A 26,066-nucleotide genomic window follows, 5' to 3' on the forward strand; every position below is an offset into this window, starting at 1 on the left:
ACATGCTGCGGGCAGGGGGCGCTGCGCAGGCAAACGTGTGCCGGGTGCCATGGCGACGGCGCGGCGCGGCACGAGCCCCCTCCCTCTGGACGGCGAGGGCGGGCAGCGGGCAGCGGGCAGTAGAGCCGGGAGGGTAGCTGCGCTGCTCGGGAGCCTTCAGCCCCGGCCGCTGCCCGGCCGCCTCCGGGCGGCAAGGGGAGCGAGACCCCGCGCAGGGCTGGGGCCTGCGAGCGCACGCCCCTCCGCCCGCTTCCGCCGGGCCCTGGGCTAGAACCGCCAAGCGCAGAGGCTGAGGCGCGCGCCAGCAGCCCAGCGCCGGAGCCCCCTGGTCCCCTGCCGGCTCACAGGGGCCCGCTGCCTCCCCCCGTCGGTGACTGTCTCAGAGCGGGCCGGAGTGGGCAGCATGGAGGGTGAGTGACCCCGGGGCTGGGGCTGGGGCTGGGGGTGGGTGGGTACCGACTAAGGAGCAGTGAGCCAAGAGAGAGGAAAGGGACTGGGGGTCTGATGGGGGGCTGTCCAGAGCCCGACACTGTGACACTGTGTGTATGTGTGTGTGTGACAGACAGACACACACTGAGAGAGGGAGAGAAAGACCTAGAGTGCTCTGTAGTGTGTGTGCGTGAATATGTATGTGTGAGAAACTGAGAGAGAGAGGGAGGGGGGGAAAGACCTGGAAGCCTCTGTCCCTGTGTGCATAGGACGCTCCCTCCTGCCTGGGCAGGGGATCCTTTGAAACCGGCTGAGGACAGCTTACCTATTAGCTTTAGAGTAATTGCCATCCCTTCCAGCAGGCAAAGTCGCAGAGATGGAATTCTACACAAGATCTCCTCAATGCAGAATTTCCCTCCCTGGGAGAAAGCAGAGGGAACTATGGACCTGACCTCCAGGACTTTAAGGGATAGGGACCCAAAGCATAAGGCTGCTTCCTCCAGCCTTACCAGGTGGGGGTCCAGACGCCCCTCTCAGCCAGTGTGGGAAGGGAAACCATATTTGGGCAAAGAAACTGGAGGACTGAGGGCTGGTCCACTGGCTTGCTGGGTGTCTTTGGGGTTTTGCCTAAACCTCTCCGTGCTATTGGTTACCTATCTCTTGAATGGAGAAACTTACATTCAGCTGGCTTCACAGAGTGGCTGTGAGGGTAAAATAAGACAAGATGTGAACAAAATCATACCTGTAAAAGAAGGCTGCTCCAGGAGGTAATAAAACCCAGAAATGCCAAGCAAGGCATTGCAAACACTGCTGGCAAGAAAGAAAAGGGAGTTTTACAGAACATCGTGTGCAGCTGCACTTGTAGCTTTCCAGTGAGCTAGGGTTGAAAAGTGCACACACACAGTACAATGAGAAATGAGATACAATGAGATACAACGAGAAATGCAGAACCGAAGTGTCAGTGAACAGAAGCCAAGGAAAACTGGCGAAGACAGAGCAAAGAGCTTTCAAAGTCTGCGTAAGGATAGCAAATGAACCTGCTCGGGGCTTGGGCGTGTGGTGCTCGTAACCTTTACGCACAAGGGAGAGCAGCCAGCGCAGGGCACAGGCAATTTTACTTCAAATGGTGGAATGAGGAGCATAAGGAGGAAATTGAAGCCCAAGATAGGTGATTGGATAAGGCGTCAAGCCACATACAATCCAATCCCAGACAAATGACATCCCAGGGACCTGGAGCCATTTGCAGATATAATTATTGCCTTAGAGGAAATGACAGAGAATGAAGGAAGTGCCAGAAAACTGAAGATGGGCAAATGTCCTGATTTTCAGAAAGGAAGGAAAGGTAGATTTAAAAAAACCCTAAACTGCTCAGATTGATATTGACCTCTATTAAAATTCCAGAATAAATTATCAAACATATAGTGAACACTTAGGAGACAATAAAGCAATCACACATCTAAGAATTTTTTTCAAAGGATGCCATCCTGTACGCTTGCAAAGATATGTGCCCAAGCATTTTCATCACACTGCAAAATTGGGAATCATCCAGATGTCCATAAATTAAGTAAATTAAATGATGAGAACACCTGCAACGGCATGCTATATAGACACTAAGAATTGTGTTTAGGATTTTATTTACTGGCACGAAAATATGTTTACTGCCTACTGTGAGTAATTTTTTAAAAAGCAGGTTTTAGAACACATGTTTAGTATGATCCCCTTTGTGCAAAATTACATAGGCTTATTATTGGATGTATATGTAAAGTATAAGCAAAGAGATGGTCACTAACATCTTTGGGTGCTCCTGCTTCTGAAAGCATACCCTAAGAGAGCTTATGCCTGGAAGCAGAGGTCAGGAGAGTAAGATGGGAAAGGGAGAAAAGGCAAGAACCAGAACCAGGTGTGTGGACGAGCTGGGTTCAGCTATGGGCCAGTAGGGTTCTCTCTCTCTGGTCGCCTTCTGAGAAAAGTGCAGAATGCACCTGAGATTTTTGCCATGCAAGATGGGGAGCTGACTGCTCTTTGTTCCTCTCCACTGGCTGTACTCCCACACTTCTAGGTTGTTCCCATTTGTGGCTTCAAAGAAAGCAAACCAGAGAGAGCCCTGGTGCAGGCTTGATGAGGCGCTGGAAGTGCAGGGAACTGTCCATCCGGCCAGAATCTTTGGGATGTGTCTGGGAGCATCACAAACGCGTCGGCCATGGGGGTCATCTCTGGGTGTGAAATTTCAGGGATGTTTATTTTACTCTCTTCTTTTGTCGTGCTCAGAACTGCTTTATAGTAAGCACATTGTGTTTTTATAAAAACAAAACAATCTTTTTCAAAAAGAAAGAAAATAACATAGTGGTCATTAGGAACATATTCGTGCTCACTAAGAATAGATCAGGCTAAACCTACCACATTTCCTCTTTCAGACTGGGTTTCCAAGAGGTAGAAAGATGAATTACGAGATTTCAGCAGGACCCTACTAAGTTCTCTCATGAGAGCCCTGTGAACTGATGGAGAGTTGCGGGAAGGGGGCTGGAGGACTGACGGCGGGGCTTTCATTAAGACTTTAATGCAGCTTAGAGGTCCCTCGGACTCTGACCTTGACATGACATTAAATAATTTAGAGGGAAAATAAAAGGCATGCTCATCAAATCTGTGGATAAGAGCCATAACACCCACACGGCAACAGTTCAAGATTTAAATGAAGGGTATCTTAACATTCTGGAATGCTGGATCAAAACCAAAAAAGTGAAATGAAAATGGAAGTGAAATGCAAATGGAAGTGAAATGCAAAGTCCTGAATTTAGATCCCCCCCAAAATCAATTGCGTACATTTCAAATAGGGGAGATCTGGCTTGCAATCTTGAGGAAAGTTTCTGGGGAGATCAAAATGGATTGACAGTGAGATGGGTCTAGAATCCTGCTTGCTGAAGAGACACTGAGATGTTCAGGGTGGGAAAAAAGGCAGGGAGAGGGGGATGACCTTGGGGACAGGTGCCCATTCTTGTTCTGTGTGGCTCCAGGGAGCAGAACTGGGGCGGGTGGGGACAAGTTACAGTAAGACAACTCAACTCAACAACAGGAAGAACTTTCTGTCACTCAGAGTTGGCTTAGAAGCTGTGTGCTTACCAGGTCTCATTGAGCAAGGGTCACGGACTGGCCAGATTACTGCCTGGAGGGCAGAAGGAGGTATTCTTGGGTGGCTGGCCCCAAAATAGGATCTGGATGGTCTCTGAGGGCTTGCAGACAGACACCGCAGTCTGCCCAGCCTCCTGCAGAGCTGCTGGGGTCAGTGGGCAGTAGTCCCCCTCAGGCCTTCCACCCTGGGCCTTGGCTGCGTGGTATGCTGTGCAGTGAGACAGCAGAGGACAGCAGTCCCCGCCCCAGTCCCAGCCCAACTCCAGTCTAGCGGCGTCCTCAGAGCCCCTGGAAGCCTCCACAGCTGCCTGCCCGGCCTGGGAGCTCCGTGGCTGAGGGAGGCCGGAGGCTGGGAGGATGTCTGCTTACACTGCCTGGCGGTGGGTAACTTGTGGGGAAGTGGCCCATGTGGGGGAAGGTCACCGGAGAGAGGAGGGGAGAGGAGCAAGCTAGCTGGTGTCCCTCCAGCACGGGACACAGAAGCTTCTTGGAAGTCCAGGTGGGCTCTGCTTTTCCGTGCCCCCAGAAATGCTGCCAGAGACACTGTCAGAGTTGAGACCCACTGATGTAGTGAGTATTTTAATCATATTTATCAGAGCTTCCTTCTGATTAGAAGGGTTAAAACTCAGGTTAGTGAAAAGGAAAATAAGAGTCACTTAAAACACCCACTGTGAATATACACTGTTGACGTTTTTTTGTTTATTTTTTGTCATTTGTTTGGAATGACACACACACACTTTTATACGGAATACAGTCGATAATGCATGTACATACTATTTTGTAAGCATTTCAACCTTGGCCAGTATTTTCCCTCACACCATCAGAACTTGTTCTGTTCCTTAGGTGAATCCCTAGAAGTGGAATGCCTGGCTCCGGGTGTGGGTGTGGTGTCAGGGTGCTGAATGGATGTGCCCCAGTTGCAAAGGCTGAGCGATGGGTGTCTCTCCCACGCCCCGCAGTGCACAGCCACTCTCTGGCGTCACTGAGCGCTTTTCCTCTCTGTGAACCTGATTGATGGAAAGCTTACCCCTGTGTTCTTTTAAAATTGCATTTCTTTGATTACAAACGAACTTTTTTGTCTCATGTGTTCATTAGTCGTTTGTACTGTGTTGTGCTGTGTTCTTCTGTGGGTCCCCAGTGGCTCACGGCCCAGGCTGTGTTCACCCAGGAGGCTCTTGGGAAGGGGGTGCTGAATGGTGAACCCAGGTCTCTAGTCTGGGGCTGAGCTCCCAGGTGGTGGTACCAGGGCAGACAAGCAGGTGGCTATAACGATGAAGGTATTAGTGGGAGAGCTGTGAACTCAGAGGAGTACCCAGACGGATTCTGTGCTCAGGAACTTCATTTTGGTGTTGATTTATCTCTCATGCATCTTTCAGGCTTTTCAGGGAGGCCCACACTAAAAGTATTATAAAAGTATCATGCTCAGATTCATTGTGCAGTTTAATACTGTCAGTAGGGCTGCTGCTGGGCTAACACGTATTGAGTGCCATGTGTCCCACATTTTGCCGAGTTCTCGTCATACGTTATCTCACTCTTTTCAGTAAGTGTGAGCTTATCTCCATTTTGCCAGTGAAGACTTTGGTTTCCAGAGAGGTGATGACTTACCCGAGGTCATAGCCAGGAATTGTGTGTTTCCACTTTAAAGCTGAGAACAATAAGTTCCCACATAGATGAGGAGATGTCTTAGTCAGCTTGGGCTGCTGTAACAAAACACCATAGACTGGGTGGCTTATAAACAACTGAAATTTACTTCTTACAGTTCTGGAGGTTGGGAAGTCCAAGATCAAGGTGCAAATCCAGTGTCTGGTGAGGACCCGCTTCTTAGTTCACACACGGGCTCCCTGTGTCCTCAGGTGGTGGAAGCGGCAAGGGAACTCTCTGAGGTCTCTTTTACAAAGGCTCTAATCCCATTCATGAGAGCTTTCCCTCATGACCTAATTACAGTTGACCCTTGAAAAACACGGGTCTAAACTGCATTGGTCCACTTATACCCAGATTTTTTTTTTCAGTAGATGCATACTACCGTACTGAACGATCTGTGGCTCGTTGAATCCATGGATGTGGATCCACAGATACGGAGGGCTGACTGTAAAGTTATATTCGGATTTTCGACTGCACAGGGGTCCAAGCCCCTAACCACCCCATGTGTTGTTCAAGGGTCAACTATACCTCCCAAAGGCCCTACTTCCAAATACCATCACACTGGGGAAAAGGTTATAGCATATGAATTTTGAGGGGACACAGATATTCCATCTATTGCCTGAAGTCACCAGGCAGGAGAGCTGGGATTTCCCAGTCTGTGTGCATCCACTACCTTCAGGGTCTTTGGTCCAACTCCTTTATCTGTGGTTCCCAGACTGGAGTGTCCATCAGAATCACCTGGAGGATGCGTTGAACCAGAGATACCTGGTTTCTGGTTCCCTGGGGTTTCTGGTTCCCTAGATCGGGGGTGATTCCTGAGAATCTGCATTTCTAGCAAGTTCCAGGAGAAGCTGATGCTGCTGGCCGGGGACCACACACTGAGAACCAGTGCACCCCCATCTTCTCTCTGGCCCCAGACTTTCAGTGGCTCACAGCTTGATCTCTCAGATCATCAGAATGCCCTGGAGATAACCATTATTATACCCTGAGACCTCCAGGAAGCTCCCCGAGTAGAGGAATGGCTTAATTGGGTTCAGCGGATGAAATTTTCACAGGCTGTAGTGTATCCACAAGGGCACCAGGCAGATCCCAGGAAGGACGAGTCCAGGTGTTAATGAGGTCTCCGGCTGCTGGCCTGGGGCCCAGGTTGGGTGGGAGGCCTGCCTGCCTCCAACCCATCTCACCACAGGCCAGGGGAGTTGCCAGGAATAGGAAGCAGTTTTTCCTCCTTGAGAATTAATGCCGGAAACTGGCCTAAGTATAGAGACTGATGCTCAGGCTCAGCCGAGGGGCCAGGGATGGGCAGGGTTGCTCCCAGACACTTCTCAGGGCCAAATGAAAGGCAGTGGGGGAAACAGGCAGACTAGAGTTTAGCTGGGCAGGTTCTGGCAGTTTCCTCTACCCATACACACCCACAGATTTCCCCAAGTCATGCGGGTTGATTTTGAGGCTCAGCAAGGGTGAGCTATCTAGGGAGGCTCCCAGCAGACTCTGTGATGGGGGTTCTTTCCAGAGGACCCTGGAGAAGGCCTTCCAACACCAGAAATGCCAGCCTTGAGCAGGACCCTGTCACCTGATGTCAGGATTTGTCTTTCTTTCCTTTTTCTCCTCATACAAATATTTATCTATTCAACAACCATTTACAATTGTCAGGCCCTGATGAGATGCTGGGGATATGACCACCAATGAAAGAGTGAAGATCCCTGCTCTCCAGGACCTGACTTTCAAAGGTGGAGGGAAAAAACCAGTAAACCTGGAAAGAAATAAAATATTGGCAGATTGAAGAAAATAAGCAGGATGCTGTGAGAGATAATAGTGGGGCACCTAAATTAAATAGAGTAATCAGGTACAGGCTTCTCCGAAAGACAACGTTTAATTGAAAGCTAAAGGAGGGGAAGAGGCAGAGGGAATAGGAAGAGATAAAGGCATTGAGATTGGAAAGAGCAAGAATGTGTTGGAGGCATCACGAGGTGACCAGAGCACAAAGGGCAAAGGGGAGAGTAGCAGGGGGTGAGGCCAGTGATGACAACAGGATTCAGACCATGCAGTAAAGAGTTTGGATTGTATTCGAGATGCAATGAGGAATCTAGGCAATAATTGTTAGTGGCTCCTGCTGAAAACATTGGTGAAAAGCTAATGGGGAACTTGACAGTGGAGGGATCAGGCTGACATCACCTAAGCCCACTGATCAACCTTAGCGTTAAGAAAGAGACCACCAGGTGGCCTAGTGGTCAGGATTCCGGGCTTTCACTGCCGCACCCCAGGATTCAGCAAGTCGCGTGGCCAAAAAAAAAAAAAAGAGAGAGAGAGAGAGAGAGAGAGACCACCAGACATAATCAGATCAAGCCTCTAGATCTAATTATCATGTATAGGAAATACAGGGGACAGAGAGTAGAACGTGTAAAATGACATCAAGAGGGAACAATCAGCAAAATCCAGTCTGTGAGAAATTCTACAGACAAATGACCCAGACATTTATACGACAAATAAATTGCAGGGGGCCAAAAAGAAACAGAGGGAAAACCTAGAAACTAAGAGAGACTTAAGAGCCACATTAACCAAATGCAATGTGGAGATGGTGATAGATTTTACAATAACAGACCTCCATGAATCACGATTCCTGCTCCACACCCCTTTTGCAATGTAATGTTGCCACTCCTTGTATCAAGAGGTGGAAAATGTTTCTCCTTTGGCTTGAATCTGGGCTGACTTTGTGACTTGCCTTGGCCAACAGAATGTGGCAGAAGTGATGATATGAAAATTCTGGAGCTTAGATCTTAAGAAGCCTGTGGCTTCTTCCCTTGTTGTCTTGGAACCCTGAGACCGCCAAGCTAGCCTCTCCTGAAAAAGCCCAGTCTAGCCTCTTGGAAGATGAGAGGCCACATGGAGGAGAACTAAGACACCATAGCACCAACCACCAGCCATGTGAGGGAGGTCATCTTGGACCTTCCAGCCCCAGCTGAGCCATCAGATGACCACAGCTGCATGAGTGATCCCGAGAGAGACCTGCAGAAGGGCCACTCAGATTACTAAGCCACAGTGCCATGTCACTAGATTTTGGGGTGGTTCACCACATAATACGGAATAGAAACAGAAACCTTGTTTGGACCCTCACTCAAACAAACCAATTATTTAAAAAATTCTGTAAAATGAGGGAATTTTGAATGCTGGATAATTGATAATATTGTGACATAATGGTTAATTTTGTTAGGTGTGATAATGATACTGGGTTATGGATTTTTCTTGAGTCCTAATTTTTAGAGATACAATCTGAAATATTTATGAATGAAAGGAAGTGATGTGATTGTGCCTCAGAATAATCCAAAGAGAGGTGTGGGTATGGATGAAACAAAATTGGCCTTGAGATATTAATTGTTGAAGGTGGATGATGTATACATGGGGGTTCTTTATACTCTTCTCTCTTGTCATGGTTCATTAAACTATATACTCTTGTATATATTCACTATTACATTCTCTCTTGTACATGTTTGACATATTAAAATAAAGATGTTTGGGTACAACTGGATGCCCCTGGAGGGCCTAAGCAGGGGAATATCATTTCCTCTTCTCACTGTGCACCCAAATCTTCCAGTTTCTCCCCCTCCACCGGCAGTCCCTCCACCCCCCTCCCGAGTGCCCCGCTGCACCTGCTGGTCCCTGGGGCCCCCACTGTGCCAGGTCATCGGCCTGTGCTCCCCCAGGGTCTTTCTAGCCTCCAGGTCCCAAGCCTCTGGCTGGCCTCCAGGCCAGTGGCTGAGCTCTGGGTGCAACAGAAGATTCCCCCAAAGACTCCTCATCTCCTGGAACAGGCCTCATTCAGTCCCGGAGGAAGGCAGGAGGAGAGTTTACAAGATGACGTCATGAGTCACCATAACTAATGACTTCCCAGAAGAGCTGTGGTTGGACACTCAGCCGCTCCCTTCCATACGTGTCTAGAGAGACACACACTGAAGCCTGGGATGAATTAGAGACACACAGAGCAGGGCCAACTCTGTTGCAGAATCCTGTGTCCCCTTGAGCGAGTCTGGGAGCCCCTCTGATCCCAGTTCTCCCATTTCAAATGGGGCTAATACCTAACCTGTTTACCTCATGGGGTAATGGGGAGGGTTAGATCAAATAATAGATACGGAAGCACTTTGTTAAATGCTGTGCAAATGAGGCAGCTGATACCACCATGGGAGGAGGTAAAGGGTGGGTGGTGGCCTTGGCTTTGGATGGTCTTCCGGAGAATTTAACTTGTGCCTTCTTTGATCCTCAGCCCTGGTTCAGAGTCCCCTTTCGTTCTCTCTCCCTCTACTGCCTTCTTGCCTCCCCAACTAAAGTTCTGTGGAGATGATGAGCGGGGACATCAAAGATTTTGAGGGTCTCATAGTTAGGATCCCAGAAGAAAACAAGTGGTGCACTCAGAAAGGGTTTAACAGAAGAGAGTTTAATAGAGAGACTTTACAGTGGGCAGGGGAAGGCAAGAGAACCAGCAGGGGATGGTGACGCACCCAGCCACTGGCAGTCACAGGAAGCGGTCAGTGCAGAGAGGCAACGGTGTCGCTGTAGCTCTGCAAGAGCTGGCGCCGTGGGAGAGGAGTCACCCAGCAGGAGCTGTGCCCATAAAGACAGCCCCACAGGAGACCTGGTCCAGGCAGGGACGGAGTCAGGAGATGAATACCCTGACCTCTCTCTCCTCCATTCCTTCAAGCTCCTTCACTGCCTCCCATTGGCTGAACCCAGTCAAAAACCAGAGGGCAGGGAATAGAATCTAAAAAAGAGTGGGTATATGTATACGTATAACTGACTCACTTTGCTGTACAGCAGAAACCAACACAACATTGTAAATCAACTATACGCCAATAAACAAACAAACAAACAAGCAAACAACCCAGAGGGCAAGGGAACTTGGGTCATATAGTCCTGATGTAATGTAATCCTGAGAAGTCAGCCTCTGGGGCAGAGAGCGGGGCTGAGAAGGATGGAGCCTAGATGGGGCAGAGGGGGATTGTGTGCAAATGGAGAAGAGCCAACATTGGGAAATGAAATGAGTGGTGGACAAGACGGGGTGGGAGGTGTGAGATCAGGGTTTGAGTGGCTGTGGGGTGGAAGTCTTGGATCAGTGCATCCAGTTGCAGTTGGAATTGAGTACATGATCTGGGTATTAGGGCAGGGGCAGGGTTTGGAGCACAGAAGGATCTCGCCAGCGGTGAGAAGTCAGTCATCTCTTCTTCGCCTAGGGTCCTGACCCGTGTGCTCCTTTGCTCCTAGGGGAGCCCTCCCAGCCTTCCAACAGCAGCCGGCCCCCATGCCAGAATGGGAGTGATGCCGAGGCCAACCCCGCTGCAAACCTCACCTTCTGCTCCTACTACCAGCACTCCTCCCTGGTGGCTGCCATGTTCATTGTGGCCTACGTGCTCATCTTCCTCCTCTGCATGGTGGGCAACACCCTGGTCTGCTTCATTGTGCTCAAGAACCGGCACATGCGCACCGTCACCAACATGTTTATCCTCAACCTGGCCGTCAGCGACCTGCTGGTGGGCATTTTCTGCATGCCCACCACCCTTGTGGACAACCTCATCACTGGTGAGTGGAAGCGCTAGAGGCAGCAGGAGTACCCCCACCCCTGAAATCATGGCTGGCCTGGTCTCTTGGCCAAGATGCCATTGTCTCAAAATCTCAAGACAGCCTTGTGGCTGAGGGATTAGACTAGAAATAATAGATATAATGAATTAATCATTTTCTATGTTCCAGGCATTGTGTGATTTACTCTTCCTGCATGATCTTAACTAATCCGCACAACAATCCAATGAAGTATGCGTCATTGTTATCCCCAATTTATGGATGAGAAAACTGATGCTCAGAGTGATTAAAGGGGCAGGTGTGTAGTTTACACGGCTAAGTGTCAAGTCCCACATTCTCACATCTATATTTCTGACCACTACACTGTTCAATCCTACTCTCCCAGGTAGCTCCCTTGGGCAGAACTAGAACCAGCCGGAAGAAGTGGGAGGGAGGCAGGTTTCCTCTGAATAAGGACCTAAAAACTTATTTGAGATGTTCTCCAACAAGAGTGTTCTCTCATACAGGTATTGTGCTTGCTGTCACTGGGAGTGTCTAAGTAGGGAGTGGCTGGCCGTTTAGCAGGGATTTTGTAGAAGGGATTCAAGCAGAACTAGACCACCCGACCTCTAAATTCCTGCCTATCATCCTGCAAATATCAGAAGGATCCTACCATCATCTATTCTCTCTCCTGTGATTCGCCTTTCTTATTTCAGAATAAGCCTCCACAGACTAACTGGTGGCAAGGACTAGCTTCCAGAGCTGTGGAGACCCCTAGAGGTCTGCACCTGCAGGTTCTGAGCTCAGAGCTCCCAGGAGCTCAGGATTCAAACGGACAGCCCCATTTGGAGTGACTTAGCTGACTTGAGGCTGGGGCACCAGCAGCCTGTGTTTCTGTAGGTTCCAGGACCCAGAAAGTGGAGCCAGGGCTGCCAGTTTCCCCTCGGCTGTACTGGCTGTGCCTGGTGGGGTCTTTAATCACAGCTGAATCCCAGGTTCTTTCAGGGCTGCTGAACAGAAACTGCATCCTTCTTCCCAAAACACATAGGCAAACATATGCATGCATGCACACACGTGCAGAGGTGCACACACAGGCGCACGCACGCACACACACACCAGTTAACAATGATATGGTGAGGTCACTAGTGGGTTAAGGTGGTGTCTGCCGGTCCTTTTCACATGTGTAAATTTAAAAAATTGTTTAAATTGACAACACATTCACATGGTTCAATGGTCAAAAGCTAACAAAAGGTATCCAGTGAAAAGTGTTCCTTCCACCCCTGTGCTCTGGCCTTCCAGCTCTCTCCTGGGAGGGAACCGATGCTGCCAGTGTCTTGTATCTCTTCTCCAAAATACTTAGTGTAAGTACAAGCACTTTCCAAAAATATTTTATATAAGTACAAGCAAATTAAGGAAATGCTAACTTTCTAACCGGTCAGTTCTGCACCTTTACTTTTTTCCTGCTAAAAATGTAGCATGTGGGACTTCCCTGGTGGCGCGGTGGTTGAGAGTTCGCCTGCCAATGCAGGGGACACGGGTTCGATCCCTGGTCCGGGAGGATCCCACATGCTGCAGAGCAACCGGGCCCGTGCGCCATGGCTGCTGGGCCGGCGCTCTAGAGCCCGCAAGCCACAACTACTGAAGCCCGCATGCCTAGAGCCTGTGCTCTGCAGCAAGAGAGGCCACCACGGTGGGAAGCACATGCGCCACAGCGAAGAGTGGCCCCCGCTCGCCACAAATGTAGAGAGCCCGCGTGCAGCAACAAAGACCCAGTGCAGCCAAAAATAAATAAATAAAATAAATAAATTTGTTAAAAAAAAAATGTAGCATGTAATTTGTAAATAGGATTCATTAAAATTAACTTACGTAGAGTAAGTTACTCCATACTAATAAATGAAAGAGGTTTTTATTCTTTTTTTACAACTGTTTAGAATTCCATTGTATAGATGTACTACAATTTATTTAACCAATCTCTTTTTGATGGGTATTTACGTTGATTCTAATAGAATCTTCTGCAAGAAAAGAAAACTTCACATAGCTTTTCTTTCTTTGTTTTTGTTTCTGTTTTTTTGAATTCAAGGGCAGAGAGTTGAATTATTCGCATCCACTGTTCCTGGCACTATGTGACTTCATTGTGTTGGGAAGCCCCTTGTGTATCTTTATTCATTCCCTTCTGTACCCTTACCCCACTCCAAACTCCCTCCCCCACTGATAGGCAAACATTCTATTAAATGTAATGTTTGTGATTTGTGATTTGCATGCATTCTTACAAAATGTGCATTGTACATGTGTGCATGTTTTACATTTAAATATTTTTGTTAAGGTATAATTTAACATACAAAAAATCCACCCTTTTTAGTGTACAGTTCCACAAGTTTTGACAAACATATACAGTCATGTAGTTACAATCAAGATATAGAACAACTTCATTGTCCCCCAAAACTACCCCTTGTTCCTTTGTAGTTGCTTCTTCCCTCTACTCCCTGGCACCATTGGTCTGTTTTCCTGTAGGGACAGAAAATATCGTTTTGCCTTTGCAAGAATATTATATAAATGGAATCATACAGTATGTAGCCTTTTGAATCTGGGTGTGTTTTGTTTTGCTTTCTTTTACTTTCTATTTTGAAATAATTTTAGATAGATGTACTGGAAAGTTGCAAAAATGGTAGAGTGTTCCTATATACTCTTCACCTACCTTCCCTTAATGTTTTTTTTTTTTTTTTTCTGGAGGAGATTAAGCTTTTATTTCTTTTAAATTTCTTGTATTTATTTATTTTTTATACAGCAGGTTCTTATTAGTTATCTATTTTATACATATTAGTGTATATATGTCAATCCCAACCTCCCAGTTCATCCCACCACCCGCCCCCTACACTCCCTGCTTTCCCTGCTTGGTGTCCATACATTTGTTCTCTACATCTGTGTCTCTATTTCTGCCTTGCAAACTGGTTCATCTGTACCATTTTTCTAGATTCCACATATATGCGTTAATATACTATATTTGTTTTTCTCTTTCTGACTTACTCCACTCTGTATGACAGTCTCTAGGTCCATCCACGTTTGTACAAATGACCCAGTTTCATTCCTTTTTATGGCTGAGTAATATTCCATTGTATATATGTACTACATCTTCTTTATCCATTCCTCTGTTGATGGACACTTCGGTTGCTTCCATGACCTGGCTATTGTAAATAGTGCTGCAATGAACACTGGGGTGCATGTGTCTCTTTTTAAAATTAATTAATTAATTAATTAATTTTTGGCTGTGTTGGGTCTTCGTTGCTTCACGCCGGCCTTCTCTAGTTGTGGCGAGCGGGGGCTACTCTTCATTGCCGTGTGCGGGATTCTCATTGCAGTGGCTTCTCTTGTTAAGGAGCACGGGCTCTAGGCATGAAGGCTTCAGTAGTTGTGGCTCACGGGCTCTAGAGGGCAGGCTCAGTAGTTGTGGCTCACAGGCTTAGTTGCTCTGCGACATGTGGGATCTTCCCGGACCAGGGCTCGAACCCGTGCCCCCTGCATTGGCAGGTGGATTCTTAACCACTGCTCCACCAGGGAAGCCCTGGGGTGCATGTGTCATTTTGAATTATGGCTTTCTCTGGGTATATGCCCAGTAGTGGGATTGCTGGGTCACATGGTAGTTCTATTTTTATTTAAGGAACCTCCATACTGTTCTCTATAGTGGCTGTATCAATTTACATTCCCACCAATAGTGCAAGAGGGTTCCCTTTTCTCCAAACCCTCTCCAGCATTTGTTGTTTGTTAGATTTTCTGATGATGCCCATTCTAACTCCCTTAATGTTAATATCCTAAATAACCATAGTATAATGATTGAAACCTGGAAATTAGCATTGATACAATACTATTAACTAATCTGCAGACTTTATTTGAATTTCACTCCTTTCCCCACAAAGGAGTCCCGTGGAGTCCTTTTCTAGTCCAGGATCCAACCGAGGGCCATACATTGTATTTGTTTTTTGTTTGTTTGTTTTCTCCAACCTGTGACTGTTCCTTGGTTCTCAACTTTCCTGACCTTGACATGTTTGAAGAATACTGATCAGTTATTTTGCAGAAACTCCAGAAACTTGGGTTTGCCTTATGTTTTCTTACAATTAGATTTAGTTTATGAATATTTGATGAGAATACTACAGAAGACATATTGATAAGGCACACACTATCAATATGTATTAATGGTGGTGTTAATGTTGATCACTTGGTTAATGTGGTGTCTGCCAGATTTTTCCATTATAAAGCTACCATTTTCCCCTTTATAATTAATAAGTATCTCATAGGGAGATACTTTGAGATTATGCAAATGCCTTGTTTCTCACTACAGTTTTACTCACTAAAAGCATCCATTGGATGGTTCCTGCCTACAACAGTTATTACTGTTATATTTCCTCAGTGTTGATCTTCTACTTAACATCATTCCTCCTACATTTATTTTACTCTATGGGTTATAACCCAGTTTTACCATTATTTTGTTGCTTAAATTGCCCCCAGTTTTGACTATTGGGAGCTCTTTCAATTTGGCTCCTGTGTCCTTTTGACATGCCACCATGGATTTTTTTTAGTATCTCCTTACTTTCTGGCACCGTAAAGTGTTCCAGGCTCACCTTGTGTGTTCCCTGCTCCAGCCCTGGAATCAATCAACAATTTCTCTAAGAAGGTCTGGTTCCTTATATTGGAGAATAGCATTTAGAAACCAAGACCTTGGCACTAGATGTGATCGTTGGCACTGGGGTTTCATTGCTTCTAGGCCCTCTCGAGGGACAGAGCTAGGAAATATATGTGTGCTAACACACACTTAACATGTGCATCTTTATTTCTATATCTATCCATCTGTATGTGTATTGAAAACTATTATGCCTCTGATTCCAATCTAATATTACAGGATCATTTTACCTTTCCTCTTTTCCTCACCTGTAACTCCTTTCTCTAACAGTGAGAAATCTAACTCTATTTATCCACACTATATTTACTTATTTGTTCAATCTTGGTATACACATAAGGTAGATTCAGTATTGCTAACCCATACCCTTGTGAGAAACACATCTATTAATGAGAGTACAGTGTACGTGTATAGTTCTTTTTGTAATCTTATAGTATACGGTCAAAATACTGTTTTCCAAAGTTACTGAGGTTAGTTTCTTGCTTCCCCATTCCCCTTCAATGTGGTTATTTTATTCATTTGTAATGCACTTAGGTTCATTTGTTATTGTTTGTGTCCCACTTTGGGTTTCCCCCACATCCTGATGTTAATTAACTTATTTTTTGAGGATGTGAAACATTGCCATAATTCTAAAGAGTCAGATCCATACAAAAAGATATACTCAGAGAAGAGTCACTCCTCTGTCATCTCTACTACCCAGTTCTTCCTCATTCTTACCGCCTCCCTGTATAGGTAGCCAATCTCGTTATTTTCTGATCTACCTTCCTATACTTCCTTTGTACAAATGAGCAGATAAGTGTATATTTTCCTATATCCCCTTCTTTCTTACATGAAGGGTAATATACTATACTCTTTGCACTGCGCTTTTTGCATTTAGCAGTATATTTTGAAAACCTCTTCATATCAGTTCATAGAAGTCTTCCTTATTCTTTTTTACAGCTGTATAATACTCTTCTGTGTAGATGTACCATAATTTATTCAACAACTTCTTTATATGGGCATTTAGATTGTTTCTGATATTTTGCAATTACAACAATGCTACAATGAGTAACTCTGTGCATATGTATTTTGTATCATCAGAGGTGTATATTCAGGATAGAGTGAGATTGTCAGATCAAAAGATAAGTGCATAGGTTAGGCATAGCCTAGTTCCCCTCCAGAAGGACTGTATCGGTTTTCATTCCCACCACCGATGTCTGAGAGCTCCTATTTCTCTACAGCAAATATCATTTGCATTTTTTAAATTATGAATGAGGTTTGAACATTTTTTTCATATGTTTCTCAGTCTGCTCTCTACAGCGATATTGACTTTCCATGACATTTAAACTCCCTGGCACCCAGACCAAACTCTCACCACTAATCCATAGTGATTTAGGGACAAAGAGACTGTAAATCAATTAGTCTCCCCCTCAGTTTCACATCTGTAAAAAGGAGAGGATAATGGGGCTGCTGTGAGGATTGAGTGAGCCAGTGCCTGGCATCTAGTAAGTGTGCAGGCAGAAAATCAACATGGGGGAGGCTGTTGGTGAAAGAAGACCCCAGCCTTGGAAGATGACTCCTGTCTGCAGGCACAACAGACAAGAACAAGGTGGGCCCCCCCACCCCCACCCTGCCTCCAGGCCTAGCGGGGCAGAAACACTAGACAGTTACCAACACACGGCCTCAGGTAGCCAAGATGTGGACCTGGCTACTAGTCCTGAGAGCAGGTGGGACCCAGGTCTCATGAGAAAGCAGAAGCTTGGGGATCAGAGTGAGGACATCAGGTAGGAGGGGCTAGAGCTGCTTATACCTCCCCCTACCTGACAGTCAGGCTTGATCTGTCCTGGTGGTTTCCAACTTTGGCTGCCACTCTAATCTCCTGGGTAGATTTGGAAAATACGGTTGTCTGGTGTGAGCCTGGGCACTGGTCCTTTTCCAAGTTCTCCGTTGATTCTAGTGAGCAGCCAGGGTTGAGAACCACTGGCCTAGAACCTGGAACAGGGCTATGGGAGCAGAAAGCCAGGCAGGGCTGGATGGATCTAAAGTTCATGGAGAGAAATCGCTGGTCAGTATAAAGACTGTCTGTAATAGGACTGTCCACGGTGGTATTGGCTGCTGAGTTCCTCACTCCTGGAAGTGTGTAAGCAGAGGCAGGATGACGACCTGGCAGGACATGGAGGAAAGATGCAAGCCAGAGGGGACTGGCCCCGATGGCCGGAGGTCTCTGGCTCTCTGCGAATGAGGCATCTCTCACTCTGGTGGCTTCTGTCATTGCAGGGTGGCCCTTCGACAACGCCACATGCAAGATGAGCGGCTTGGTGCAGGGCATGTCCGTGTCAGCTTCTGTTTTCACACTGGTGGCCATTGCCGTGGAAAGGTGAGAAGGTTCCTGTCTGGTTATCCCGGGCCTGGCACTAGGACAAGCTGCTGTCTCCACTGCTGGGCCTGCCAGGAGGCCGGGGCTGCTCTGTGGTCGGTGGGGCTGAATCCTGAGCCACAGAGGGAAGGGTCGTGGGGCTGGCTGCCTTCTAGACTTGGGGGACTGCAGACGACACTGCCACCTCCTTCTGGAAGGCCCGGAGGCAGCTCCTGAGGAGGTTTAAGAGGGATTCCTGGGCCCTAAGAGGAGCTTGGGGGCAGTCCTTGTTTCCTGAGCAGCAGGCCTCCTTGCTGGTCCCTGACTCCCCATCTCCACCGTGTCCAGCTACTTCTGGCCTTTCCGCCTCAGATTCCATCAGATTCTCTGATAAGCATGGGTCTGCTAATGCAATGGAGCCAGGGACCAAGGAGGCTTTCTCTGTAGGCAACACAACTGACCCAGCTGCAATAGGTCCTCCTCCCCATCCTCCCTCTCAGTGAGCCCTTTCAATAAGGGTTCACTCCAGGCACTTCCCCCAGGGTAAGGGAGGCAGGCAGGTAAGCTGGAGGGCTGCCTAGCTGCATGACCTTGGTTAAATCACTTAACTGCTCTGAGTCTCAGTTTTCTCATCTGTAAAATGGTAAATATCCTACAGGGTGGCTGGGAGGCTTCAGTGATCTTCTGTTTGTAAAGCTGATACACACCACCTGGCACAGAGACCAAATGTCAGCTGTTAATATTATTCTATTTCTTCCTTACTCCCACACCCTCCTCCTTGTCCTCTTCCCAACATGGGCACCTACTAGCTCCACCCTTTCTAGAATCTAGTGTCTTCATCCTCTCTCCACTTTGGCCCTCATCAAACCCAGTCTTTTGTGACCCAGTGAAGTAGGCAGCTGGGGAGATAGAACTGGGTTCCTGTCTGCAAGGCCACTGATGGTGGGGGAAGTCCTCCTTTACTGATCTTCATTTTGTTGTCATCGTTAATGATAGGTGAGTGTGCAGTGTCTCCCAGTAGTGTTTGGAGTACTCTTCAAGTTCCTGTCTCCTCCAGGAAGCCTTCCTGGTCTGCCCCAGGATTCCCCTCCATCAACTAAGTGCTATTGCACTTACAGCCAGTACTATGTGCTTTAAGAATTATTTGTTCTCTGGCAATTCCTTAAGTATGTGATGCTATGAGACCAGTAGGCCAAAGTCAGGTAGGTTGAGAAAACAAGGCTTGAGACTGGCTGTGGGAAAAGTAGAAAGTGTTGTCAGGCAGGCGAAAGGGTGGGGAGTCGGGAGAGCAGGACACAGTTTGCTGAAGTAGAAAGAGCAACATGGCTGGGAGTCAGCTCTAGGCCTGTGTTCTAGTCTAGGTTCAGCTCCTAAACTGCCCCATGACTTTCTTAGACTAATTAGATTGGCATCTTCGACCAGGAGAACTGGGCACAGGTATTTTTTAAAATGCTTCAGGAGATTCTAATGAACAGCTGTGGAGGGTTTACAGCTGCAGGTTTATATGGCACAGTGGAGCAACACAAATCTGGGTTCAAGGCTGGTCCTTGCCAGTTTCTAGCTGTGTGACCTTGAGCCAGTTACTTATCACCTCTGAATCCCAGTTTCCTCAGATGTACATTAAGGGTGTAATAATAATCACTGCTGAGACATCCTAATGAGGAAATGGTGCAGGTCTGTCCTAATACTGTGGAGGTACTGTTGGAAGGACGCTGGCCAAGGTGACATAGGGACAACCTGTCACGTAGACTCTACACCTGAACTCCCAAGATTTTCTGGAGAAGCCATAAACAGCTAAAAATTGTTTTCTCTGATACACCTACCCGATCGGCCTACTCAGGGACAGAATGTGTGGACTTATGGCTCTGCTACCTGCCAGATAATGTTTATCCCCAAAAGGGCACAAACAGGATTCAGCTCTTGTAAAACCCTCCTTTTGCCTTTGTTGCGTGGCTACTCAGCCGAGGAGCTGATTCCCCAACAGGTGAGAAACCAGTGTGCTTGCAAACGAACGTAATTAACATCTGAGCCTTCTTTGATGCCACCTAAGGTGCGACGTCGAAGGTGGAGTGCCCCTACCCCGCTCCCAGCCCTCCGCCCTCAGTCGGGGATGGCTCTCATCCCTGGGGCCACTGGGACCCCTGGGACCCGCCCAGACCCCCGCTTCTCTTTCCTCCGTCGCCGCAGGTTCCGCTGCATCGTGCACCCTTTCCGCGAGAAGCTGACCCTGCGGAAGGCGCTGGCCACCATCGCGGTCATCTGGACCCTGGCCCTGCTCATCATGTGCCCCTCGGCCGTCACGCTGACCGTTACACGCGAGGAGCACCACTTCATGGTGGACGCCCGCAACCGCTCCTACCCGCTCTACTCGTGCTGGGAGGCCTGGCCCGAGAAGGGCATGCGCAGGGTCTACACGGCCGTGCTCTTCTCGCACATCTACCTGGCGCCGCTGGCGCTGATCGTGGGCATGTACGCGCGCATCGCCCGCAAGCTGTGCAAGGCCCCGGGGCCCGCGCGCGCCGGCGAGGAGGCGGCCGGGGAGGGCGGCCGCGGCGCCCGGCGCAGGGCCCGGGTGGTGCACATGCTGGTCATGGTGGCGCTGTTCTTCACGCTGTCCTGGCTGCCTCTCTGGGCCCTGCTGCTGCTCATCGACTACGGGCAGCTGAGCGAGCCGCAGCTGCACCTGGTCACCGTCTACGCCTTCCCCTTAGCCCACTGGCTGGCCTTCTTCAACAGCAGTGCCAACCCCATCATCTACGGCTACTTCAACGAGAACTTCCGCCGTGGCTTCCAGGCCGCCTTCCGCGCCCAGCTCTGCCCGCCGCCGTGGGGGAGCCACCGGGAGGCGTCCCAGCGGGCTCCTGCGCACGCGGGTCTTCGTGGAGGTGCAGCCCAGCGACTCGGGCCTAGCTTCCGAGTCGGGCCCGAGCAGTGGGGCCCCCAGGCCCGGCCGCCTCCCGCTGCACAATGGCCGCGTGGCCCCCCCTGGCTTGGCCGCCGAGGGTCCCGGCTTTTCCCATATGCCCCTCACCATACCAGCCTGGGACGTTTGAGTGGGACATGGAGGGCAGGCCCCTGAACCCGAGGGCCCCGGCTGGACACGTGACACCCAGGTATGCTAGCGGCCTGGTGTGGTGTTGGGAGAGGGTGCCATGTGCCTCCCTCTCAAATACAAGGCAGTGAGCAGTTAGTTGCTAGTGGAATCTTCTCTGCCACCTTCCCCCTCAAACAGAGGCCAAGGCGGGTAAGGGGAAAGGAGCCTTGTTCCCCCAAAACCCTTCTGTGTGGTAGAAGCCACCGGCATCATCTCACTGAATTCTCAAAACGCTTTCGGAACGGGGATTTTTCATCCCCCTTCTAAAGACGTGAAACTGAGGCTAGAAGAGATGAGGCTAGCCCAGTCTCAGCTGGAAACCCTACAGGAGTCTGTGTGACTCCAGTGCCTGATGGTTTTGACCATCTCCAGCTGTCTCCAGAAGGACCCCGTAAGGCGAACACTGAAAAGTGTAAATCCTAATTAGGCAGCTGGGAAGAAGCGAAAGGCAAGGCTGGCCTGTCCATCGGATGCTTGGTGTCCACGTCCTGGTGTCCTGTATGTATGATTGAAGCCACTCCCCTGACCCCTTCCCAGGAGAACATAGTGTGTTCTGTGTAGGTTTGTTTGTTCCAGGAAGTGTCCAGGGCCATTCTCTTCTCCCCAAAGTACCATTTACAGGACGTCATGCCTGAGCAGCTGCGGAACTAGCCCTGGGGAGCCTGCATCAGTTGCAGGCACTCTGGGTCTGAGCCCAGAGAAGGGGGGGTCTCTGTCCTCCCTCCTCTCCTCATAGGGCCCACCACCATCACGGCGGCCCAGGTGAGAGCTCACAGTGCGACAGGCAGCTGCAAGGCCACAAGAGGCATCAGTTTATTTATTCATGGACAGGAGGAAAGGAGGGCATAGCACCCACTTTCAGCCTTCCGAAACACATCTGCTCACTGGAGCTGCAAGTATAAGCCTTCCCCAAGGCCTTTTCCCCTGCTCCCTCCAGGGGACTGCAGGGGAGAAGTTGGCCAACCAAAGCTATGGTGTCCTCTGGGGCCTCTGGGATGACAAACACTAAACCTCTCCCTGGCATGGATAACTTGTGTGCCCTAAAAAGGGATGGAGACCATCCCTTGTTTTCTCTGGCTCTCACCCAGCATATCTTCATCACCTTGAAGAGAGAGGCTTCTCTCCAGGAGGTGGGAGGAATTGGGATCACCTTGTGATCCTTGCACGGCTCCAGTAATCTGCAGTTAACTGGGTATTCCCCCTCATCTCTATAGAAAACGCACTGCTGCCAGAATTTTAGTGAATAAAAAGGAAGCATTTCCAGGGCAGAGAAAATGTGACTCTGAGGCTCCAGTAGTCTCCTTAATCGACACACGATGACTTAAGACTTAACCCTGTTTACTCCATTCTAAGTACTAGATGTAGGGGCAGAAGAAAATTCCTAAGCCACTGTACAGTGTGTTCTCCAAGCATGTCGCCAGACACTGTCTCATTTGATCCATACAAATGAGGCTGAAGGAGATGTTGCTGTTTTACAAAGTAACTGAGGCTCAAAGGGACCAAGGTCACGAGCCACAGAGGGGCAGGGTTTGGGTTAGAATTTGTCTTCTGCTTTCTTCCCAGGCCCCTTCCTTCCTTTCAAGGAAGGTGGATCGGGGAGGAGAGCTGGAAATTCCCACAAAGACTTTTTGCCTGATGGTGAACCAGAATGCTCACAGAACCAGAATCCCCACCCTCAAGCTCTTGGTCTGGGAAGTGAGAGTCTGTTGTATTTACTCTCGTAATATCTGGCCTGAGCTGTTCTGTGTATGCTCTCTATGACCCTTGTATTGAGCAGGCTGCCAAGATCCATCATGACCCCACCCTGGTCACGGTGTCTGGGAGTGATGGATGAGGGTCTTAGGAAAGGGTGTGCTATCTTGTCCCTCATTAGGTAGTGCATGTGTGGGCCCCATTTCTGGTGCTGTATCAGTGTTCTGTGTCACATAGGCCAGAGGATTCCTGGCTGCTTGCTGTAAAGAACTCTTGACTCCAGGCTCTAAAAATAGACCAGAGCAAGGGCCCTCTTAAACCCAAATGCTTGTCCCTGCGGCAGGGGGGAATCTGTTGGGAGACACTGTCTGGTCTCTCCTCTGGTGTGTGTTTCTCCCTTCGCATGGTCTCCCCAACCACAAAATCACAGCCTTTACAGCTGGGGGGAGACCGGGTCACTCACCCAAGCCAAACTTCTATCAAGGCCCCTTTGTTTTACTTCCCCCCAAAGATGCCATGCTTTGAAAGATTGGGCCTGCCAAAAAACAAAAAAAAACCCTGCACTAGGCCATAATTCATATATTTGCTGTTATTTTTATTTCTTTAAAAAAAATCTGTCAAAGGCTATGCCTGCTGGTTCAGATTTGATTTGAATTAGGCATGACTTGATGCTTGCATGAGGGGTGAGGCCTTGTGGGTACCTGTGGAATGTCTGGTTTTTTGTGTATGTGGCAAAATATATACAACATAAAAGTTACCATGTAACCATTTTTAAGTGTACAGTTCAGTGGCATTAAGTGCCTTTGCATTGCTGTGTAACCATCACCACTATCCGTTTCCAGAATTTTTTTAACATCCCAAACTGCAATTCTGTACCCATTAAACAATAACTCCCCATTCCTCCCTGCCCCTGGTAACCACCATTCTACTTTCTGTCTCAGTGAATTTGATTACTCTAGGTACCTCATGCAGGTGAAATCATACAGGATTTGTTCTTTTGTGATCGGCTTATTTCACTTAGCGTAATGTCTTCAAGGTTCATCCATATTGTAGTAGGTGCATAATTTCCTTCCTTTCAAAGGCTGAATAATATTCCATTATATGTATATGCCAGTCATTATCCATTCATCCATCGATGGACATTTGGGTTGCTTCCTCATTTTGACTATTGTGAATAATGTGTGGAGTTTTAAGATATTGGAAGTAGCTCCTGAAAATAGGGTGTGTGTGAGCCCTGAGAACAGATGCCACAGGTTGGGACCCAGAATCTTTCGCAACTTGGCATTTATGGGTGATGAAGCAGAGGCTCAAGGAAAGCTATGATTTGTCTCATTCCCCTGTGCCCACCCCAGCTGCTCTGAGCTTCTGTTGGGCTTTACTTCTTGACTAGAGTAGCTAGAAAATTGTATGCTCCCTCCATGAGGTCATATTTTATGAAGGTATTTTTATAAGTGTAGGTTTATTATCCTGGCTGGAATCCTGTGACCCAACACCTGGGCCCTGTCAGGGGCCTTGTCCAGTTACCCCAAGGCACACAAGGGCAAGCAATATGGACTTCACCCAATGTGCCATCCTTTGCCTACAAGCTGGTTGGGTCGCCTAAGGTGACTGCCCTTTCATAGGCAGCAAGTTTGGAAATGAATTGGATGTGTGATAGGGGAAAAGGGCCAGAGGCCCGTTGACCCTGAGCATCCCCACCCCAGGGAAGCTCTTGAAGGGACTCCGTGTCCTGTCCTGCCATTTGCAGCATGAGCGATCATTCTAATCATGGGTCTCCACCGAGGAATGGCCTCTTGACTTGACCAAGACCATGCAGCACTCAACAGACCAACGTGAGCTGGAGGCGGACTCCCGGCCTGGACCCCGAAAACCACAATCTGCCCAGCCCTCTGCCGAGGACTTTCTCTTGGGGCCTGGAGGACACATGAGTTGACTTAGGTTGGAATGGAGGGCAGAGCTGGCAACTAGGATGAGAGCCCCCCTATCATTAGTCTACTGTGTATTCATCCAAAAATCCAGGTGACAGCTAAACTGAGAGCTGGATGGACAAAGCATTCCTATTAAGCTCTGTACCTTTTTGCATCTGTTTCCTCAGCTCACCCCTCAGAAGTGCCACTGAGGAAAGATAGATGAGAAGGAGGTGACCCAAATGGGCTTCACGGCAAGCAAACAATGTGGAATCAGCAATAGACTTCTTGTTGAATAAGCCAATTATTTATGTTTCTGGCATTTTATTGTTGGTGTTTTTTTCTCTCTACACAAATACTCCATTGTGGAAATTTTACAAAATTTAGATAAGGAAAGAGAAGAAAATAAAAAGCACCCAAGGGCTTCCCTGGTGGCGCAGTGGTTGAGAATCTGCCTGCCAATGCAGGGGACACGGGTTCGAGCCCTGGTCTGGGAAGATCCCACATGCCGCGGAGCAACTAGGCCCGTGAGCCACAACTACTGAGCCTGCGCGTCTGGAGCTTGTGCTCCGCAACAAGAGAGGCCGCGATAGTGAGAGGCCCGTGCACCGCGATTAAGAGTGGCCCCCGCTTGCCACAACTAGAGAAAGCCCTTGCACAGAAACGAAGACCCAACACAGCCAAAAATAAATAAATAAATAAATAAATAATAAAAATAAAGGAATTCCTTTAAAAAAAAAAAAAAGCACCCAAATCCCACCACAAGAGATAAGTAGGGAATCATTTTCTATGCATATATATGTTTTAAAATTTTATAACAGCTTTATTAAGGCATAATTTGTATACAATAAAATTCACCCATCTTAACTGTACATTTTGATGAGTTTTAGCTATTGTATACAGTTGTGTAATCACCACTACAATCAAGATACTTCCAGCATCCCCCCAAAATTCCCTTGTGCCAATTTGTAGTCAACCCTCTCCCCTCCTCCCTGCCCCAGATAACTACTCATCTGATTTTGGAAGGTCATATACTTGGAACAATATGGTGTGTAGCTTTTTGAGTCTGGCTTCTTTCACTAAGAATAATGCTTTTGAGTTTCATCCATGTTGCAGCATGAATCAGTAGTTTGTTCCTTTTTATGGCTGAGTAGTATTCCATTGTATGGCTATATGATATTTTATTTGTCCATTCATCAGTTGATAGACATTTAGGTTGTTACCAGTTTTTATGAATTTATGAATTATGAATAATGCTGCTATGAACATTCATATATGTCTTTATATGTATATATGTTTTCAGTTCTCTTGGGTAAATACCTAGGAGTGGGTTGGCTGGGTTGTAAGTGTAAAGTTTAACTATGCAAGAAACTGCCGAAGTGTTTTCCAAAGTTGACGTGCCATTTTGCATTCCCATCAGCAGTGTATGAGAATTCTAGCTGTTCTTGCCAACACTTAATAGAATCAGTGTTTGAAAAACTTTCCTGGGACTTCCCTGATGGTGCAGTGGTTAAGAATCCGCCTGCCAATGCAGGGGACATGGGTTCGAGCCCTGGTCCGGGAAGATCCCACATGCCGCAGAGCAGCTAAGCCCGTGAGCCACAACTACTGAGCCTGTGCTCTAGAGCC

General features: G+C 48.0%; 1 protein-coding gene across 1 annotated transcript; it reads left to right on the forward strand.

Annotated features, from left to right (window-relative positions):
* The first annotated feature begins 270 nt into the window (after window positions 1-270).
* On the forward strand, window positions 271-20,989 carry NPFFR1 (neuropeptide FF receptor 1). The gene is given in 5 exon segments (XM_061197505.1): window positions 271-410; window positions 10,450-10,764; window positions 17,666-17,765; window positions 19,932-20,588; window positions 20,590-20,989. Coding segments are annotated over 5 exon segments (1,287 nt in total). The 5' UTR covers window positions 271-403; the 3' UTR covers window positions 20,798-20,989.
* The last annotated feature ends 5,077 nt before the right edge of the window (window positions 20,990-26,066 follow it).

This window comes from Eubalaena glacialis, chromosome 1 (assembly GCF_028564815.1).
Source record: "Eubalaena glacialis isolate mEubGla1 chromosome 1, mEubGla1.1.hap2.+ XY, whole genome shotgun sequence".
Classification (NCBI taxonomy): domain Eukaryota; kingdom Metazoa; phylum Chordata; class Mammalia; order Artiodactyla; family Balaenidae; genus Eubalaena; species Eubalaena glacialis.